The 15,367-nt window shown below is 39.0% G+C and overlaps 1 protein-coding gene across 4 annotated transcripts in view; it reads right to left on the bottom strand.

The window, feature by feature from the left end:
* SASH1 (SAM and SH3 domain containing 1) overlaps positions 1-15,367 on the bottom strand; it is a 338,740-nt gene that overhangs the window by 47,978 nt on the left and 275,395 nt on the right. For all 4 annotated transcript variants that reach the window (XM_055087444.1, XM_024122578.3, XM_028494340.2 and 1 more), the window contains exon 8: positions 14,577-14,678. In XM_055087444.1, the coding sequence (XP_054943419.1) occupies positions 14,577-14,678 (102 nt within the window). The remainder of the gene's footprint in view (positions 1-14,576; positions 14,679-15,367) is intronic.

Below are 15,367 nucleotides of genomic sequence, written 5' to 3' on the forward strand. Positions count from 1 at the left end.
GCAAGTTTCCATGAAGCAGAGAAAATGCCTTTCCTTCTCCTGAAAGGAGTTGGGGGAGGAGAGAGGTTAAGTGAAAGAAAAAGAACCAACTTCCCCTTCACTCTGTAAATCTTGGGAAGATTTTACTGCTTGAGATTATGTCACCCTGCCCATAGGTCAGAGAACCCTGCTGTTCGTATAAAATAGGTGAGTTGAGATACAAAAGAAGTTAGGGGAAGGCAGTCAACAACTAACTCTACAGGCCCCTCTGTAAAGAGTGGGGGAGTGTTACCCAAAACAAATCTATGGTGTCAGGTACACTAAGAACTAAAGCAAAACACCAAACCCACTCATTCCCAAGTGTATTCAATTCTCACATAGCCCGTGCCATGGAAAAAGGATGATTCAGAACAGGACTGCCAAGTAGGGCAATTACATATGCTTTTGAGGCTCTAGTTTCTGGAGCTGATGGAAGTTTTCATCTCAGAAGCGCTAAGTCTCCCAAGAGATTGGGTGGTGTTTGCAAAGTCACATTACTTTTATGGCATCTTAGACTGACTGATTCATGGATCAGGCACGATGATTCTTGGACACGGCTGCCAAACAACCTTGCCTAGGCACATGACGATGTAGGAATACAGAGAACTGATGGAGCCTGCAAGGCAACGGAGGGAAGGTGCGGACACCAAGTTCTTTCCTCCAACCCAAACTCAGGCTACTGATCAGCACGGGCATCTGTTGAAGACGGAGGCAGATGGGCCGAAGGTACGTCCCAGAGTCACAATCTATGTGTGACCTTAACACACTTCTCCTTATGTTTGTAGAATGAATAATAAGCAAATTTACTTCCAAAGAGAAGACAGCTTAGCTTGTCTTTGTGTTTCTATAAACACAAAGAATAACACATTAACCCGATGGCTGTGATCAGGAGGCCCCAATTGATTCACTGCCTTAGAAAATGAATCGATTAGAGCGAGAAAAATTGTTTGTGGTCATCTAACTGGCAAAACAATCAGGTCATGATGACTGCTGAAAACTAAACCACAGAATATCTCTCCCACAACTAACAAAATGAGCGATAGTGTCCAGCAAAACACAATTACTAAAAACTGGCAAAAACACTCCACCAAGAGCATCCAAACAAAAGTATATAACCTAATACATTAAACTTTAGAACTCCCTGATCGAGCTAAGAAAAAAATTCCTGAAGACCCACAGAAAAGGAAGCAAACTGTGTGCCCTTCTTTATCTTCTTCGGATCTAAGAGCAGCAGAAATTGCTTCAGGAGAGTAATGAGTGAAAAGATGGAAAGTCAATGGTAAGGCTGATCCTGATTGAAATGAAGCCTCTAGAAATTCACCAGGAATTGGAGGAATAAAGTAAAGACAGACTGGCTCTGGGGTACCCATTCCCCACCCTTAAGCAAGCAACATGAACAGTGATGCAGCACATTTATCAAACTCTTAGGAGAGAGAAAGCCGAGCCCGGTATCCCAATGAAGACCACATTCCACCTCAGGTGGGTTTTCCCACTTCCCCAGCTATTACATTAGGCTATAGCAACAACAAACATGAATGGATCACAAAATAAAGGAAGGAGAACACTCCACTGTCTGGCAGCATGGCAAACAGGTCAAAAAGTAATCTTCATTATATCAGCACAAACAGAAAATGTGACCTGAGCTACCCAAGCATGATCAAAGTGAAAAGAAATGCATGAGAACTACTCAAACAAACTATAACAAGGGGAAAAAAAGAGAGAGAGAGAAAAAAGGCATGGACAAACACAATGATTCTATCTTTTGATCCCATCTCTCTATCAGAAGAAAATATAACTCAAGGAACAAGAAGAAATTCCTAACAGTTGCTTCTCTCTATAAAATAATTAAAGAAGAACATGAATTCTATTAAAGGAGACCTCAAAGACAAGATGAAAAACACGAATGATGTACATTTTAAAACTGCAATCATATATGGAAGCAACCTAAATGTCCATTGACAGAGGAACAAAGAAGATGTGGCATATATATATATATATATACACACACACATATATACACACACTGTGGAATACTACTCAGCCATAAAAAAGAATGAAATAATGCCATTTGCAGCAACACAGATGGACCTAGAAATTATCATATTAAGTGAAGTCAGACAGAAAAAGACAAATATCATATGATATCACTTATATGTGGAATCTTAAAAAATGATACAAATGAACTTATTTACAAAACAGAATCACAGACACAGAAAACAAACTTATTGTTACCAAAGAGGAAAGGGGTGAGGGTGATAAATCAGGAGTTTGGGATTAGCAGATACACACTGCTAGGTATAAAACAGATAACCAACAAGGACCTACTGTATAGCACAGGGATCTATATTCAATACCTTATAATAAGCTATAATGGACAAGAATCTGAAAATGTGTGTGTGTGTGTAACTGAATCACTTTACTGTACACCTGAAACTAACATAACTTTATAAATCAACTATACTTCAATTAAAAACAAAACAAATTGCAGTCATAGGAACCAAACAACCTATTACAGAGCCAATTTATAAATAAGAACGAGCAAAGAAAAGAATCAGTACCGTATTAGTCAAGATACTGATACTGAGAAAAACTTTATTATTTAAATCCATTTTCTCATACGACCCAAGTTTGAAGATTTACCCACCTATTCACCTAAAGCCACCGGCCTTGCTGCTCCTTCTACCTAACAGGTTTCTCTTCCTCCTCCTGGTGAACTCTTGCTCAGTTTCAGTCACCTTCACTGGGCTTTCCACACTCTCCTCACTGGGGCTTAGTGGACTTTCTGTGCGTATTTCACACACTCGGTAGAAATATTCCAATTAGGGCCCCAACCATGCTATCCACTTGTCTGTCTCTTCTTCTCAAATATAAACTCCTGTGTATAGGGACTGACCTATAGTCGGTACTCAGTAATGTTTACACAATGAAAGAGTAAAAGAATGTTCAAGATGGCATTCTTTCACCTACACTCTGGCTCAAAAGCACAGGGCAAGGGCTCCCCTGGTGGCGTAGCGGTTGAGAGTCCGCCTGCCTATGCAGCGGACACGGGTTCGTGCCCCGGTCCGGGGGAATCCCACATGCCGCCGAGCGGCTGGGCCCGTGAGCCATGGCCGCTGAGCCTGCGCGTCCGGAACCTGTGCTCCGCAACGGGAGAGGCCACAACAGTGAGGGACCGCGTAACGCAAAAAAAAAAAAAAAAAAAAGCACAGGGCAAGAAGTGTCCTTGTAGGAACTAATTATGCAACGTTATTAGAATTATACTAGTAATAGTACAATCAACAAGGGATGAGAGAGAGTGTGATACAAAAAGGGAAAGGAAAAGGGACAGAGACGAGAATACAGGGATATTGCTACAGAAATTATTCTGTGAATAATCAGAATTTGAATTAGAATTTGGTTGTGTTAAAATATTGCTTTCTCGATGAATGTCCTTGATGACTGGGTGTAGTTCTAAGAGTTCTGATATAGTGACTTACAGTTCAAATGGACTCTGAACAAGTGATGGGCAGTCCCTGACTTCAGTAAGCTGGCTTAGGCTGGAAGCGGCCCTCAGTCTGGATCTGACTCATGAACCATGACAGGACCTGGGTCTCTCTCCAACCCATCCATTATATAAGATTTGGTACCAGGGCAAATGATCTAATGAGGAATTAACATGTAATGAATCACTATCATTGAACAAGTAATGGAAATCCTCTCTTACCCCAAGCTCCCTAAGGTTCATCCCCAAAGTGAAGTAAGAAATTGGCATTGCAAATCTAAATGCCAATCCTTAGCCCATATTATATTACAAATATCTGTATTTAGATATAATCAGCTAGCTAGGGTAAATGTCGTAGATCCTGTTTGGTATATACGTATTAGGTTGGACAAATGAGATTGCTATTTTTAAGGTCAAAAGCTAATATTTCCAGTTCACGTGGTTCGACCTAATAAAAGAAACAACAGGGAAGTCCCTGGCAGTCCAGGGGTTAGGACTCCACGCTCTCACTGCCGAGGGCCCAGGTTCATTCCCTGGTCGGGGAACTAAGATCTCGCAAGCCACACAGTGAGGCCAAAAAAATTTAAAAAAGAAAGAAAGAAAGATGAAGCTGAGGGTGACAGTAAAATCTTAGAAAGAAAAAAAAAAGAAAAGAAAAGAAATAACAGACCAGAATGTGCCCAAAAACTAACTTAAAATTTTTAAATGATAACAATAGGTTACATAACCCTCAGATTATATTCTATCTGGATATTCTGTCGTTGTTTACTTTTGTTCACGTGGCCCTTGATGTGTTGAGGAGGGTGTGCAGGCAGCATCCTCAACTCCCTGTGACCATACAGACCAGTGAAGATAGACGTGTACCGATACCGGGCTGGTTTGCCGGCTGCAAAGAGCCAAATTTCCAACTATTTCTGGGCCTGCTGTAAGAACACCCCCCAACGTTAACAGGCATGGAAGCGCACACCCACATGCTCAATGAGACGGCCTCATTGTCACTATATGGCCCTAGATAATTTCAATACAATTAGTGTTTATTTTTCCCAAACAGTAATCCTAAGGCCTCATATGTTACTGAAATCATACCAGACCCGTTCCTAAGCCCACAGACACTTACACCTTCTGAAACAGAAAATAAACTGATCATGTGTTTGGTAAAAACATAACCAATTAAACACACACTATTTACATTAAGCTTGTTCTGACAACTCCAGTCTGTCTGCCGTAATACGCAAAAGCAGAAGCGCTGCTGCCATGTTAATGGCATGTACAAAAATAAAACTTTTGACGGGAACTCCAGTATTTTAAGAATGACAGTTAATGGCAAGGTAGAAGATCGTCACATAAAGCAATAGAGGCTGGCGTTCGTTGAGTATTTACTTGGTGCCATTTAATCCTTGCAACACCCGTGTGAGGTAGATACACTTGGCCCAAGTTTTGAGGCACAAAGAGATGAAACAACTTGCCCTCAGATGCAGAGCTAATAGGTGGCAGAGCTAGGATCTGGACCCAAAGTCTGATTCACATTTGTGAGCTTTAACCAGCCCCCTCACTGGGCAAACGCCTGGCTTTCTCGAGGCCAGAGCCTCCTTCCTGTCTAACTTTGTTTAAAGATGATGATCTCAAGGGACTCACAGCAAACACACGCCTCCAACTTTGGCCCTTCTCACAGGGACAAGGCTGGGGAGAGAGGGTGGTGTGGAATAAATGACAAGAAGTCATCTAAGCAGTGGTTCTTGGTCAGCTTATGTCCAGTGAGAGCAAAAGTCATCTTTCTCACAAGACTTTGTGACACATGTTATTCCAATGGACTGATTTTGTCTCTAGTCTCTCCATAAGCTACAGGTCTAAAGAATCATTACGTCTACTCTTCTAAAGAAAATTTTAATATGTCTCTATTTTACCATCATTTTCATTTCAAAATTACTTTTGTTAAAATTAAGAGGAATATTGCTTCCTCTTCCCAGCCAGCCAAATAAAAAAGAAATTTGTAGAAGGTATCTATGAAAGTCTGAATAATCATCTCAAGGCTTCAAGTACGCATTAGAAGACCTGAATCAATAAGAGTTACCTTTGCCATAGTTACATTTAGAAAGATTTAGAAAAGTGTTCCTTTTTTGGACACAGTGTAACGTAGCATGGCATGAACATGCTAGCCCAAGCAAACAGGGTGAAAAAGCCCTCTGGCAAATGACCACTAGGCCATACTTTTGCTCTTTCTCCTGGTCAAATCAGAAGTCAAATGAATTGAAAAAAGCTCTTCCTCTGTTCAAGAAATAAAGAGTTGGGCTTCCCTGGTGGCGCAGTGGTTGAGAGTCCACCTGCCGATGCAGGGGACACGGGTTCGTGCCCCGGTCCGGGAAGATCCCACATGCAACAAAACAAAATGAAACTGTGATTGAAAAATAAATAATAGAAACAAACCAACAAATGATTTACATATTAGAATTATCAAATGTAGATATTAAAATAGTTATGATTTTGATTTTGGCAAAACAAATAAAAAGATGGTGAATTTCATTAAACTAGGGTATGTGAAAAAATTTAAAGGGAAATTTTCGAACAAAAAATACAATAATTGAATTAAGAATTTAAAGAATGGATTTAATAACATATTAGACACAGCAGAAAAGAGGCTTGGTGAACTGAAACATAGGTCACTAGAAAGTGTCCAGAATAAAGTCCAAAGAGGGAAAAAATATAAAGAATACTTTTAAGAGGTCATAAGAGATATGTGGGACCCCATGTAAAGATCTAACATACATGTAATTAGAGGAGAGATTGTGGAAGATGCAATACTAGAAGAGCTACTGCATGAGAATTTTCTACAACTACCAAGAGATATTAAGTCATAAATTCAAGAAGATCTGCAAACCTCAAACAGGATAAAATCAAAGAAAACCATATCTAGGCACATCATAATAAAACTTCTGCAAACCAAGGAAAAACAGAAAAATATTTTTAAAAGCAAGGAAAAACACACATTACCTTCAAAGAGGCAGCAAGACTGACAGCTGACCTCTTAATAGAAGCAACAGAAACCATGAATCAATCGAATCACATCTTTGAAATAATGTAAGAAAATAAATGTGAATTGAGAATTCCATACCTAATGAATATATCCTTCAAAAATTAATAAATACTTTTTCCAACAAACAAAAACTTAGAATTCATCCCCATTTGACCTTCACTAAAATACTAAAGAGAGTTCTTTGGCAGAAGGAAAATGATCCTAGATAGAAGCAAAAAAATGCAAAAAGGAACAATGACAACAGAAAGAATAACAACAATAGAAATAGAAATACGTATTAATTAAAACAATAACACTAATGTTTGTGGGTTTAAAAATATATGTTGGGGCTTCCCTGGTGGCTCAGTGGTTGAGAGTCTGCCTGCCAATGCAGGGGACACGGGTTCGTGCCCTGGTCCGGGAGGATTCCACATGCCGTGGAGCGTCTGGGCCCAAGAGCCATGGCCACTGGGCCGGCGCGTCCGGAGCCTGTGCTCCGCAACGGGAGAGGCCACAACAGTGAGAGGCCCGCGTACCGAAAAAAAAAAAAAGAAATAAAGAGCCAAAGCACACATCCAACCATGTTGTATTTAAGCCTAGCTAGTATAAGAATTAAAGTTACAACAAGCACAACCATTTTCTAGCCACAAATCAAAACTTACCTTGCCAGTGAGAACCCTTTTCAGCTGAAACTCATATGTTGTTATGAAAAAAAATCCTTTTTAGGAAGAGAGATTCAAGGAAAACATATCAACACGATTAAAAGCAAACAGTAACTTACATTCAGTAATGTAAGTTATTTTTATGCTTGGAATCTATTCTCTCTTAAATTTCCTTATAAAACCAATAATATAAGAGCAGAAAGACAGTAGAAAGGTCAACCATTTACAAAAAGATACCTTTACTGGACCTATAATGTCAACTTTAATACTAAGGTCTATGTGAATCTTCACATAGTTTATGCATCCAATAAATATTTACTCAAAGTCAGCAAAAATATGAAAATTTTATTTTTAAAAAATCGCTGGTTCTATCTATAGGTGGAAGACAATTCTGTAAATTCATCATGTATTGTCATTAAAAAAATGACAATGTTGTTTGGGAATCAGATTTCCCCAAACAACAAAGCTAATAATATTGGTTTCTATCTTCCTTTAACACCTTTTGCAATATAAAAATAAAGCTTCTGATAAATTGTAACTTATAGGCATTGTCTAGAAGTTCACCCTAGTAAAAGAAACCTAGTCAAAATAAGAATTATTTTCACTTTATTAATTATATTTAAGAATAGCCAAGTTTTAAAAAATCTGGTTCAACCCAGAGTCCTGGACTCTAAGAAGAGCACCTTGCATTTACAGGCGTCTCTTGGACAAGCAGAAGCGTCGTTCTGCCCCCAAAAGGAACACCCCATGAGCATGAGCTCTGTTCTCTGACCACATTCTGTATTAAATGATTAAACTGTCCACCTTTTCTTTGGCCGTAATAGAAATTAGGCCATTCACCCCAAGAACCACTAAAAAAGTAATTTTGTGGAATGCTCTCCTGGCCTTCAGCACACTATCTTTTAGAAAGTTCTAGATTAGACTAAGTCTATAGCAACTTCTTCTTCCAAAACAACAGACCTGAATCTTCTGGCTGGAAGACAATGGCTGTAATTGAGGCAGGTGAAATGACTCAGAAAAGCCTCAGTAAAAACCATCTGCTGGTGAGGGCCAAGTTTATGGTTTATAATTTTAGAAAAAGCCCCCAAAAGATTTAACAGCCCTGCATCATGCCAACAATATGGGGAGATTTTAGTTGCGACCTTGAAAGTCCTCAATCAGGGAAACACTTAAAATAGTATTTTGTAAAAAGTGGAAGAAATGACCACCTGATGTTGTGTCTTTGTTACCCCAAATCTGGACACAGTTCAACCACATGGCTCCCCAGGTTAGTGGCAAAGCTATATTCAGAATTGGAATGAAAGGTTATGCAGAGATGCACATATAGATGTAAGGTATTATTATGACACCACAGTGATAACATAGCACTCTTTGCACAAATATTTCCCAACTCTAAATTTCCCCAAATGTAAAAGTGATCAATTATGGGGCTTCCCTGGTGGCGCAGTGGTTGAGAGTCCGCCTGCCGATGAAGGGAACACGGGTTCGCGTCCCGGTCCGGGAAGAACCCACATGCCGCAGAGCGGCTGGGCCCGTGAGCCATGGCTGCTGAGCCTGCGCTTCCGGAGCCTGTGCTCCGCAACAGGGAGAGGCCACAGCAGTGAGAGGCCCATGTACCGCAAAAAAAAAAAAAAAGTGATCAATTATGAAACGATGACTTGCTTTACAAAATAATTCACTTCACAAAACATTTCACCATAGTTGCTTCACCCTGGTAAGGAGCTCCAGATACAGAAACATAATTCCAACTTTTTCTGGAACACAGTTTGTATGAAGTGAAACAATTGAACGCGACCAAAATAGATGTCTGCAATGGACTCTAAGAGCTCTGGTGCTTTACTGTCCTTGTTGTTGCTTTAATATTTCTTTATATATTATCTATTTTAAAAAATAATTTGAATAGCATCATAATCAAATAATTTACAAGTTGACATTTTTCGGAAAGAGAGTTCACTGCAAGTATTTCAGGTACAGATCACCAACTCTTACCTACCACTTTTGTAAAAACAAAAACTAGGATTTACTAAAATGTACGCCTTGAGTAAAAAAACTTTAAACCCCGGTAAGATAGAGAGCACAATTTCTTTAAACGTTTTCTTAATCAGAAGGTAAACTGAACCTCAACGCACAAAGCTGAAAGCTTAAAATGAGAACTCTTACAACCTTTCCCCTGCAGGAGGCGAAGGAAAACGAAAGTTACTAAAATAAAATGAAAAATATTAAAATAAGCGTTCAGATGTTTAACAAGGAATCCAGTTAAGTACTCAACCAGAAATTCTTTTTAAAAACTCTAACACTCACAACAGAAGTTTGTTATTAATGAAAAACAGCAGAGAACAGATTCCCCTCTGGCAAAGAGAAAGCTATTTTTCACTTCCCCTGGTAACTATCTTTAGTACTTTATACTCTTGGAAACTGAGAATGTGAATATGGATTTATTGTGAAGCAACATGCAATTATCGAATGCCAGTTCTGGGGGTGGGGGAAGCCTATGAATCAATGCAAATGAAACCCTAAAGCACGACAGGCATCAATATAGGCATTGAGGTCTGGTGACAAAGGCCTTATGATCTCTGCAACTTTCATGGCCTGGGCATTCCCCACTATGGCCAGTGGGCTATTTGCATCTCAGTATAGAAAAGAATCGATAGAAAGCTGAAAAGCCCTGGCCCTCGCACAAAAGATAATCAAAGCACCGAACCCAAGGCAGCTGGAGTAGGACACATTGGGAATTATCTGAAATTAATTACCCTGCTAGTAGGCAAATGGAGCATCAGTAAGAAGGAATATTTTGGATGGAGTTTCTTGCTGAGTCTCCAGGAAAACATGGGACAGACTAAAGTCAGGGTAAGAGGGGCAAGTGTCACGTACGTCGGGATCACAATCAAGTACAAGCAAACTTCGGTGCCAACGGTTCATTACCGTGCAGTGATAAAGAGCGTGACTGAACATGGGTGTGGGTTGTTTGCACAGAGGCAGCTAGCAAAATACACAGAGTAAACAGCCTTTCTTCAGAAAACTCTCTCCACTGCTGACTAGACTGTCTTCACCTACATCTTTCAGCAAAAAGACAAGTCATTCTAGAGCTTCTGGGAAATTGTGCAGGAAGCGGAAGGAGCATATGGTACCCCTGGCCCTCCCTCCAACTAGGAAAGGCCGAGTTTATTTTTGAGCCGTCTATGAAGTAACAGTTTGTAAGGAGTTAATAATGTAACCATGTATGTGAGTCTGTGTGAGCACGTGTGAGGCTAACTTTAACCTCTGCACTGCAGGGTAAACTCCACTGGGGCAGGGCCTCTCTCTCTCCTTCACCTTTGTAACCTGGATCCCTAGCATGAAGCCTAGCACATAGCAAGTGCTCGGCAGAGGCTCCACAGATGCCTCCTAAATAAACAAAGAAATGCTCAAGAGAACGAATGCCCAGCTTTTAAGAAGTACCCATTTCATTCTGTCAGCTGATATCAAGGTGATGGTTGTGATTTACCCTCTGAAAGGGGTTCAACAAACCAATACTTAATATAATACTTTCTTAGCAGCTTGTTCAAAATGCCTACAGTACTCTATTTATAGTAACTTTTTCCTAAATGAGATAAGCCTCTCTCCTTACCATCTAAGTATGTGAGGTTTTACTACAGGCCTGTTTCTCTGAATGGATAGTCTTGTAACCTCTCCCTTGACTCAGATGCTATTAATCAGGACAGTATCCAGTGAGACGGACACTAAAAGACCCACTATGGACAACTGAGGCTGTGTGTTCTCCCCCCGAGTTGGGTTTGAATCACATCAGCCCTGAGTTACGATATTTATTCTTCATGATTCTTTGGATTCATGATTTACATTTATATTATGTTAGAACTAGGGGATAAGAGACCCCAAAAGGCACAGTGAAAACCATGGACATGGTTCCTCTGATTACCTCATAGTCCCAGGACATGCTGCTGGCTAGCACATGACACATTTATTATTATAAATGGTAACGTCTCAGTCCCCTCCACACAAAAGCAAACCAAGCAGAGCTTTCAAATGAATAATCCTTTGGGTTTTTTGTTTATTTGTTTGTTTGTTTTAGCTGCAATGGAATCTGGTGTTTGATTCATGAAATCAGGGACAAGAAGGTAGTGGGAGGGTTATATTTACTAACGATATGCCATCATTTGTTACTTAGATGCAAAGAAGTGTAAACACTGAGTCTAGAGTCTCAAGACATAAAACATGCTCTTAAAGCAGCGAGGAAGGATGACCATTCAAATACAAGTTTATTCACTGAATGTTTCTCAAGCAGGCTACATGAGCTGAACACTGAGTTAGGCACTCACTGGAGACACAAAGATAATACAGCTGCCTTTCTTGCTCAAGGAGCTCACAATTTCCAATTGAAATATATACAATTAACTCTGACACTCCAGGATAACTGTTAGGTTTCATGTAGCAAGCTAGTTTAACAAAGCACAGAACAGGAAGCTATAAAAATACACTTGAGGATGCTAAAGTTTCAGAGGAGGTGGCAGCTGGACTTCACTTTGAAAGATGCATAGATTTTTATCTGGAAAAATTTGCAGGAAGACATTTTAGGTAGAGGAAATACAGAAATTAGAGCAGAGAGTGTGAAAATACAAGGTATGATCAGTAAGGCATTCAGGGTCCAATGTGGATGGAGTGGAGACCTACCGGAGCAAGGGGTGACAGATGGTAGTAGAGAAATTGATTAAAGCCAGATCACAGAGGGTCTTGAGTGTGCCAAGAAGTTTGGAATTTATCTTGTAAAAATGGAAAACCATCAGGCTTTTCTGAAACACACGAATGTAAGAAGAGAGGTATGTTTTGGAAAGATGACTGGCTGTATGGAGCACTGACAAGAGGAAACAAGAGTCTAAAGAAATGGAGGTAGAGTTGCTTCCAGACTTCAAGGAAGAGAGGACCTAACAAACAAAACAACTGCATAGTAGCTACAAACTACTCAAATAAACAAAATCTTGAAAACAAAAACAAACAAAAAAAAATTGCATAATAGATGAAAAAGGTTAACTCCCTCCATTCTCACTCCACACAGTTTGATGATAGCACCATGAAATGTCTATTCGAAACTCTGGAATTCTAATTCCTATGATCTTGGTGGATCTCCTGAGAAGCAATGTTTTGGTCACATTAAAAATAGCATGAATAATAAAAGGCATCAAAACTGGAAAAGAAGAAGAAAAATTGCCTCTATTCACAGGTGACATGGTCTTCTATGTAGAAAACACTAAAGATTTTACACACACACACACACACACACACACACACACACACACACACACACACACACACACCTGTTAGAGATAATAAAGAAATTCAGCAAAGTTGCAGGATACAAAATCAACACAGGAAAATCAGTTCCATCTTTATATACTGGCAATAAAAAATTCAAAAAGGAAATTAAACAGTTTCATTTTATAATAGCACCAAAAAGAATAAAATACTTAAAAATAAACTTAACCAAGGAGACAAGACTTGTACACTGAAAACTACAAAACAATGCTGAAAGAAATTCAAGAAGACATAAATAAATGGAAGAATAGCTGTGTTCACGGATTGGAAGACTTCATGTTAAGATGACAATACTACCCAAATCAATCCAATAAAATAAAATAAAATCCCTATCAAATATCCAATAAAATCCCTATCAAAATCTCATGGCACTTTTCACAGAAATAGAAAAACCCATCCTAAAATTCATATGGAATCTCAAGGGACCTTAATAGCTAAAACAACCTGAAAAAGAAGAATCAAGTTGGAGGTCTCACACCTCCCAATTTCAAACCTTACTATAAAGCTATCTTAATCAAAACAGTATGATGCCTGCAAAGGAAAGACATATAAACCAAAGAAATAAAATAAGAGAGCCCAGAAATAAACCCTCACATATATGGTCAATTAATTTTCAAAAAGGGTGCTAAGATCATTCAATGGGGGAAAGGACAGTCTTTTCAACAAGTGGTTCTGGGAAAACAAGGTATCTACCCACAAAAGAATGAGGTTGGACCCATATGTTATATTATATACAAACATTAACTTAAAATGGGTCATAGACCTAAACTTAAAAGCTAAAACTATAAACTCTTAAAAGAAAATATAGGAGAAGATCTTCACGACAATGGATATGGCAATGATTTCTTAGTTATGACACCAAAAACGAAGGTAAATTGGACTTTAAAATTTAAAACTTTCCTGCCTCAAAGGACGCTATCAAGAGAGTAAAAAGGCAACTCATAGAATGGGAGAAAATATTTACAAGTCATGTACCTGATACAGGATTCCAGACTCTATAAAGAACTCCTACAACTCAACAACCAACAACAAAACAAAAAACCCAATTCAACAATGGGCAAATAACTTGAATAAACACTTCTCTGAGGAATGTATAAAAATGGCCAAGCACATAAAAAGATGCTAAACATCATCAGACACTAGAGAAATCAAATCTAAACCACAATGATATCATTTTATACCCATCAGGATGACTAGTATCAAAAATGGGAAAATCACAAGTGTCGGTGAGGAAGCAGAGAAATTGGAACTTTCACGCAGCTGTCAGGAATGTAAAATGGTATAGCCACTGTGGAAAACAGTATAGCAGCTCCTCAGAAAGTTAAACATAGAATTACCGTATAATCCAGAAATTCTATCTACTCCTAGGTACATACGGAAAGGATTTGACAGCAAGGATTCAAACAGATACTTGTATACCAATGTTCATAACAGCAATATTCACAATAGCCAAAAGGGAGAAACACCCAAGTGTCTATCAACAGATGAATAATTAAACAAAATGTGGTATATATGTGCAGTGGAATATTGTTCATCCATAAAAAGGAATGAAGTTCTAGTATAGCTGTAATGTGGACAAGTCTTGAAAACATGGTGCTAAGTGAAATAAACCAGACACAGAGGAAAAATATTATATGATTTTACTTATATAAAGTACCTGGACTAGTCAAATTCAGAGACAAGAAGCAAACTGTGGTTGCCAGGAGTGGGGGAAGGTGAGGCGAGAATAGAGAGTTATTGTTTAACGGTTATGGAATATCTGTTTCAGATGATGGAAAAGTTCAGGAAGTGGGTTGTGAAGATGGTTGTACAGCAAAGTGTATGTACTTAATGCCACTGAATTGAACACTTAAAATGCTTATAATGGTAAAATTTAAGTTGTGTCTACTTTACTTCAATTAAAAAAAAAAAAAAACCAGCATGAATAGCGCTGTCCCAGCTACCAGGTAAAGAAAAGAATAACACGTCAGAAGAGACACCTCTTTCCAGATCCAGGTGGGAGTTGGTGACTGCAAAAAGACGTCTAAAGGCTGAAATTGTGTAGGCTGTCCCTTTTTAGTAGGAGTGGTTAAGATGCTCAAAGAGACAGCAAACTTACATTGCAGTTTGATGAGCCATCGAATGGTGGGTAAGAACCGTCTGGCCAGTCAGCAGGGTCCAAGGCAGCTGACTGCCGGTGCTGGGCCTCATACTCCTTGAGCTGCAACAGGAGAAAATGGAAGATTGAAATGGAAATGATGGCCAAGGCTGTCTACCAAGCAGCAGAATGAATCCTTTGGGCACCTTCTTCGCAACACTGTTGGTGACTAAATGCCGGCCAAAGACAAGGGTCACCCAAATGAAAGGAGAAACACGTCCTCCCCTGCAGGTTTTCATCTAAATCAAACCAAGAGACACAACGGATTCTTTGTATTCTGTGTTCCAAAAAGAATCTTGATTTTCCTTCTCCAACATCTTCCAACATCAAAACACCTTTCTCAGTTCAATTGTAAGTTCGATAACAGAAATTGTCTGTAGTTTGACCTTCGGATTACCTCTCTTTGTGGAAGACAAAATGTGTAGACTAAGGACATTTTAGTAAAACAGAGGTGGAAGCCTGAAACTGATTTTTTAAAATCGCTTGCTTGTTTTGTTCTAGACTGCCTCATGTTACCAGTTCAATGTTATCACCTAACAAGTGTTATGGGATGTATTGGGTATCCTATGGATGAGATGAAAATAGCGGTTAGATATCTAGAATATGTTCAGAGACATTTAAAGTTTGGGCTTAAAAACTAGGTTTCTACTTTTTGAAAAACACAGAAGGACAAAATGAAATATTATAGAAAATTAACAAATTTAACCTAGCAGAATTAGATGAAAGATCTTTCAGAATGGCCAATGTGAGAA

Source organism: Physeter macrocephalus, chromosome 10 (genome assembly GCF_002837175.3).
Source record: "Physeter macrocephalus isolate SW-GA chromosome 10, ASM283717v5, whole genome shotgun sequence".
Taxonomy (NCBI): Eukaryota; Metazoa; Chordata; class Mammalia; order Artiodactyla; family Physeteridae; genus Physeter; species Physeter macrocephalus.